This window comes from Ceratosolen solmsi, unplaced genomic scaffold (genome assembly GCF_000503995.2).
Source record: "Ceratosolen solmsi marchali unplaced genomic scaffold, CerSol_1.0 scaffold43, whole genome shotgun sequence".
Classification (NCBI taxonomy): domain Eukaryota; kingdom Metazoa; phylum Arthropoda; class Insecta; order Hymenoptera; family Agaonidae; genus Ceratosolen; species Ceratosolen solmsi.
The window spans coordinates 4,767,286-4,774,706 of NW_011948431.1; the positions used below are offsets into that span (position 1 = coordinate 4,767,286).

At 41.1% G+C, this 7,421-nt stretch overlaps 1 protein-coding gene across 2 annotated transcripts in view; it reads left to right on the forward strand.

Moving 5' to 3' along the window:
• Positions 1–687: 687 nt before the first annotated feature.
• shakB (Innexin family member shaking B) overlaps positions 688–7,421 on the forward strand; it is a 78,505-nt gene continuing 71,771 nt past the window's right edge. For both annotated transcript variants that reach the window (XR_912946.1, XM_011502104.1), the window contains exon 1: positions 688–1,326. Coding sequence is in view for 1 of the 2 variants with exons in the window: in XM_011502104.1 (XP_011500406.1) it covers positions 964–1,326 (363 nt within the window). In the remaining variant the exon portion in view is untranslated. The remainder of the gene's footprint in view (positions 1,327–7,421) is intronic.

Sequence of the window (7,421 nt, forward strand, 5' to 3'; positions counted from 1 at the left end):
AGTGACTCGGTGTCGATGTGGCTTGAGTTTCGGTCGTTATTTCCGTCGTGAAGCGACCCGAGTGGAGGGATGGCGATTCGTAGGTGTGAGCTGGTTGAAATGGCGTTGACGGTGCCGAGAGCTAACCGATTAAGAACAAGGACGTAGTGTTGAAGCGTCGACTAACGTTTTCTGACGAGCGCCTTTACTCGACACACGTGGGGGAGTTGCCGAAGCGTCGAGCGCCCGACGACGTCGACGACAACGACAAAGACGACGACAACGACGACGACAGAGACGACAACGACGACGACATCGACGACGACGAAGACGACGACGACGTCGACGACGACTACGGGGACGACGACGAGGACGACTACGGGGACGACGACCGCGACGACTACGGGGACGACGACGACGACGACGACGACGACTACGGGGACGACGACGACGACGACGACGACGACGAAGACGACGACGGGGACGACACCGACGCCGACGCCGACATTGACGACAACAAGGAGGTCAGCAACAGCGACTCTGACAACGACGTCGACAACGACAAGGACGGCGAGGCAGCTATTGCCACTGCCGCCGACGAAGACGGCGACGCAGCTATTACCGCAGCCGCCGAGGAAGACAAGAAAGACGACGACGACGAAGGCGAAGACGACGAAGACGAGGACGACGGGGACGCCGACGAAGACGAAAACAAAGACAAAGTCGAGGATCGACGATAAGGACGACGAGGACGAGGACGGGGACAAAGGACGCACATTTGATAGATGCCAATCGTAGCGAGCAGCCATGCTCGACGTAGACGCGAGGCTCGAAGGCTAACGTTAGCGCATAGTTGCGAGGACGCCCGCGAGTCAGCCAGCGTCCCATCGTAATACCCGCGGTTAGCCAATGTCCCGGTGGAGGAGCTCTCGCAGCCCCTTCTAATCGCGAGTTTATAAGCGAGCATCGGAGCTGGCTACGAAGATGTTGGACATATTCCGTGGCCTCAAGAGCCTCATCAAGATATCGCACATCCAAATTGACTCCGCGGTTTTTCGACTGCACTACAGCTTCACGGTCATATTGCTGATCGCGTTCTCGCTGATAGTGACGACGCGCCAGTACGTCGGCAATCCGATCGACTGCATACACAGTAAGGACCTGCCGGAGGACGTGCTCAACACCTACTGCTGGATACACAGTACTTACACCATCACGGCGGCTTACAAGAAAAAGGAAGGCTACGAGGTGCCTTTCCCCGGGGTCGACAACTCCAGGGCCTACCCGGAGAACGAGAGGAAGGAGTACAGGTACTATCAGTGGGTCTGCTTCATGCTATTCCTCCAGGTAATTTCGCTATTCTATCCTTAATTCGTTTTTAATAGCTCTTTATTGTCTATTGGGTAGAGCCTGCCGGCTGACGAACACTCAAGATTTTTTTCATTATTATGGTAATTATTGCCGGGTTGCCGGGCCTCGAATTTTTGGTGATAAAGTTTTCAAGTTTAACCTGCGGATGGCTTTCTCAAATGGCCTCTGGCGGTAGCATTGGCCATTTAAAAGTGCACTGCAAACAAATATATGGCAACAAGTTATTCATAAGTCGGATAATTACTGCTTCGCGTGAGTTACATTGAGAGTAGCAGGAGACAACGATTCTGATTATTATACATAGGCATATTAGTTGTTTTTTTTTCTTCTTCTCAACGTCCCTTACAAACTCCTTTTTTTAAAAAATTGTTAAGCCGTAAACGAGCTCGGACTTCACAAGTACCACGGACGGGCTATCGATAATATAAATGTATCATAATGGGCCTCATTAGATAATTTTAACATAAGAGTTCTTTCTTTGTCGTTTTGTAATAATTACAGGCTCGTGTTATATTTGAATGTTGTGTATGAGAATGAGGATATTGTACATTGATAATAGCATACTTAAGAATCCGCGTGAATTATAAATTGTTCGCTCTGGATTTTTATTAATCGCTATCCAATCTATGATTCGACATGCACTTGAAATTTAATTGCTCCATCGATTGTTTAATTTCCTATATATTTACACGCTTGTAGATCAAATATTATTACGAGCGTGCAATCATTAGAGATTAAACAGTTACACGTGGAAAGAGTCCTCGTACGTTCATCTTCCCAACAGAATGTGTAATTATAAATAATATAAGATAATTGTCTGAAACTACACCCGACTCAAGTGTGAAACAATGAAAAATTCTTTTAATAATATACCGATTGAAATGCAAATGGAATAAAGTCATCGACACCGGTTTCCTAACCTCCGAGACAATCAAGCACACCATTATTTCAAGCAATTTTCATCGACACCATAAACAATTAAAAAGTCGTTACAATACATATTTATGCACAAATAAATAAATAAATGCGGGCAAAAAGAAATAAAGAGAAAGAAAAAAAAAAAAAAAAAAAAAAAACGGAAGAAAAAGATAGAAAAATTGCCAACCAGTAAAGAAATATCGTCGTTTGATTAAGGGAGAGAATAACGAAGGCCGCCAAACATTCGACTCGGTAGCACAGAAAATTACGTCTTTCTATAAAAATTAGCAATTCTACAATAACAATAATCTCTCATATATATATATATATTACTTTAACCAAGCCCCGGCTCACTTGTCTAAAATTAAGTATTTCCCTTTCACGACATTATTTTCATATATTTTTAGATGAAAAATCTTACTTCAATTAAAGTATTTAAGAAAATTTTAAATGCACGCATTACCGACGCCTAAAAGAGAAACTCGTCTAATTTCGGTTCCCCTATTACTCCGATGTCAGCAAGTGAAATGTGCCCCGTTGCGACGTCGTCGACGACGTCCCTACATCGACCTGTACACAGTTTACCAATATAGTACCAACATTGATAAACGCGCATGTATGGGAATGTAGAATTATTTACGTTCTTGATCGCCTATTACGAACCTTCTCCATTATTCCATTACTCATAGTTTACATAGATAACAAATTACTTTTACAAATTTACAATTTTATTGAAACTAAGCACCGACGCGAGACTGCACGTATATCTCAAAGTCGCAAAATTTAATGTAATGAAGAAAAAAAATCAAAATCAATAATAAAATGAATCCTTTTGCATTTAATCATTCGTTCGTTCGCTAAAAAAACTCATGGTATTTAGCTCTCGAGATTGCCATAACACTTGACAACTATTCTCTTCTCCCGTGATCTTAGAGATAAACAAAGGGAACTCGTATTATCGTATAATGTTAAGTTTTTCTACATTTCCTGCAAATGCGATGCCACGTTATAATGCTTCTAACGATTTTCTTCAACAATTTCTATTTTGCATCGAACCTTTCGCATATTATTCCCATCCTATTCCACAATCGAAGCTATTTCCGAGCTTGCAAGTTACTCGTAATCTACAACAGCCACCGTATCAATTATCAAATACACGTATTTATTTTTAAAATAAATCTCAGCTTCAATGTGCCTTATTTGGAGTATAGAATGGTATTATCGGATATATTAAAATTTTTTCTTCTTCATCTTCTTCTTCGTCAATTTTCTTTGTTTTTCTTCTTGTTTTTCATTTTGTTTTCGTTTATTCTTTTAATTTATTAAGAAAGCGACGCTTTGAAAAGTGGAAATATTTTGCGAATATGAATATTGTGCGATTTAAAGGCTTAAATATTTTCGAGATATAAAGACAATAGTTTATCGTGGTATAATAATCTTGACCGATTCACGCTCAAAGCATTAACTCAAACCCTTCTCGTCTTTAATTTACGCCCCGTCTTAAGGTGTCCAGTCAATTTTACGAGTCTCCAGTGATTTGTGCTTCTTCGACTATACGTGCGGGGGCTCACTTGCCTCCTTTCAGCCTTTTTCATCGAATTTTTAATCAGCATCGAGAGACTTTACAGGTTTCGGCCCGTATGGGCGCGCGAGAAAATGTAAGCTAGAGACACGAGGCGTAATAAACGGTTGGGAGAACACCCACAGCCTCCTATGATCAATTGAGCTTTGCTCGACTATTTCAGATACACGTGACTATTAATATTACGGGCCAATAGGTGGGCATCGATATTTCGATAAAAAAAAGAAAAATTTTTTTTTTCCAAGCAGCCTAATAAAGTTCCTTAATATCAATCGTCAAAATTAATAACGAGCAATTTGCAGACGAATCGACCAAGGAGTACATTTTGATTAAAAATTATCCAACTACCGCTTTATAATTCATAGGCATGTATTCGATGAAATCATAGAGAAATATTTATTTCATGCGTTACTACACACGCGCTACATATAATATTCCCTTTAATTGACACTTCAATACTTCCAAGTCACCGACAACAGCTCATTTACAAGTCTTATAATGAAATAAAAAGAATAAATAATAAATTCCTTCGTTATAAGGGTTATAAATTACGTGGTAAAATGGCGTTGTAACGATTTATAATTACCGAATTTTAATATTTAATAAATATCAAGTTTATGGCTTGGACTTTCCGATTGAATTGTAATTCTCAATGATTTCTTGGAATACAGAATAAAAAGTAAATGCAGCTCAACTTTTTTGTTTTATGTGATAACATTATTATAGCATAAAATGTCTTTTTAAAGTACTAGCGAGTCAAAATATAAATTTATTGCAGTTTTTTTTTCTTTACTATATGTTAAGTAAAAATTTTGCGCGATGGTAAAATGGTATTTCGCTTTTAATGGTTTATCGAGGTATTGAATTGGATTTGTAAAAACAAAATATACGAAAAAAAGGGTGGGAGGGAGGGAAGGGAAGGGAAGGGAAGGGAAGGGAAGGGAAGGGAAGGGAGAATTATATATGCACGAATGTCAGCGTGATGGATTACGTAAGATTTTTTCGTAAGCATTAATTTTTTTGCAGCAATTTAAATTTAAATGACAAGATTCGGGATCCGCTCGAGCTTAATAAACTCGAATTCCCTTCAATTAGATAATCGATTTGTAATTCCATGACGATACTTTCATATTACCTTGCAATTTTATTTAATTAACTACTAACACAAAAATAAAAAAAAAACATATTACATTTTTCGCTCTAATTTTGTTATTCCGGTGTATCCTATTTTCGTGACTTAAGGGAAAATCTTAGCCAAAAATATTAAATAAATATTCTATAATAGTACAATGTAGAGAGGACGAAGGCCACGAGAAAATTAGAGCAAGGCATATCGGCTTTCGGCTCGAATACTTTCGTTCGTGATAACACAAACAGTGATAAACATTCTCTCTCTCTCTCTCTTTCTCTCTTTGTATTTCTTTCCTTCTGTTTCATTTTCATTCTTTTTTGAAGTTTTTATATTACGAATCGTCATACTCGTTCATTGATTTACTTTTCAGAGATGCTTTAACAAACACACAAGAGAGCATAAAACTATAAAAGTATATTACACAGTTATAATGCAATTTTTATTGGTGACATAATCTTTCACTTTTCGAGGTAGACAAACATTATAGCGCGAGTATTCGAATGTATTGGACTACTTTATTGTACGTCTTTACAAAAAAAAAAAAAAAAAAAAAAAAAAAAAAAAAAAAAAAAAAAAAAAAAAAAAAAAATGGCTCGAATCAATAAGTGCTCGACACGACTCTTACCACAACACCTTTAATATGCCAAAAAAAATGGAAAATTTACAAATTGTGACAAGCTTTGCAATTAACGCGCTTGAGTAGAAATTTAGAGATTTAGGTAAAGTTGGATAGCATTCGTAGACTTCAAGAGGATATTTTGCAAAATTTTATTTATTCTTTGAATTTCCGATGCTCCATATCCATTCGTGTCTTTTACTTCGTACGTAGCCGCATATTATTATTCACGAGAGGTATTATAAATTTGAGCGATTATCAATATCGGAAACAGCGAGAGACGAAGGAGTTTTTGCTAGACGAATATAAATGCCGAGTCGTCCTGATAATGCCGCAGGGAAATAATTTGCTGCGGAGCGGCGCCGTGATTCTCATCCCGGAAAAGGTCAGACCGAGGTGCCGGAAGTCGTCCATCGAATGATTGACGAAATCGATGGCACCGCCTCGACCGTTCATCCCCTCCTACTCTTTTCATTCGGCATCTCCAGGACAAAATAAAGGCATCTCATGGCCAAGCATCACGGCCGTACCTCAGCGAAATCATATTCAAATACCTACGTAATTTCAATTAAATTCCCGGTACAGCTAACAAGTTGCAGAAAATCCACTGGAACATTTCGCAATAAATAATGTGATGTGTAAAAAAGTCAGACTGCAAATTTAAATTGCATTAACAAGGTGAAGCGATGAATCGAATAAAGTTTGGTCTTTTTGCGCTATTAAATACGTGGATAACGTACAATAAAATGAGCATATGCCGCGGAGTGATGGCGATAGTGGTGGTGGTGGTGGTGGTGGTGGTGGTGGTGGTGGTGATGCGGTTTCTCGGTTCGTTTGACGATGACGAGGAATAAGACGAGGGATGGGGATGGGGAGGTGATGGGCGACGGGGGGTGAAGGAACGCCTAGGAACGTGTATGAGAGACGATAGGATATAAGGGTAATCCGACCCTTGTAATAATTTTCCTCGGACGCAGAAAAATCAGAAATTCTCTAATTATAATGCCATCGTGGCGCATTAGCCTCGAAAAACAATTTCACGCTTGTCGTGAATCTTTATAGCCGTTTATTAAAAAATATAAGCGCGGCGCAAAACTTTCGGCTATCATTTATAAGCCACGTCCGAGGGAGTAATAAGAGCCCCAGCGACGCGTACGTAACACCTTCCACGCAGCCTCTCCGACTAAACAACAACCCCGCCCACGTGGCCGGCAATCCGGTGAGACTGCGCGAGGAGGATGAGGATGAGGAGGAGGAGGTGGAGGAGGATGATGGGAGGATGGGTGGAGGGAAGGAGAACGAGAAGAAGTCGCTCCGGCGTCGATAAGGATCTCCCTCTTTCGCGCGGAGCGACAGTCAAGGAAGGGAATCCCTCCCGAAGGCTGGGACGAAAAGCTCGAGTGAGCCACTCGCGCTTCACACTTATCGCTCGCGAATCTGAGTTATTGTCCTATCGCGTGGCAATGACGAGGCTCGTGACGAACGATCTTTTGTTCGCCGAGGACGACGAGCCACACCGGAAGTTGCTCCGAGGACGACTGTGCCGTTAAGGGAAGAGGGTCCTATCGATGGAATGGGCGGGGTGACGTGACCGCGGTTACAGTGGCCCCTAAAGACGAGGAGGGAGTGACAAGAGGATGGCGGGCGGGCGGGCGGGCGGGCGGGAGTCGGAACGATCGCGATTCCCCATTGTAAGCGTCTTTCGTTTAGTAAAGTCATGTGTGCGTTAGAAAGAGGAATATATGACGGAGAGAGAGAGAGAGAGAGAGAGAGAGAGAGAGAGAGAGAGAGAGAGCGAGAGAGAGGCGAGAGTCTGGAGGGGG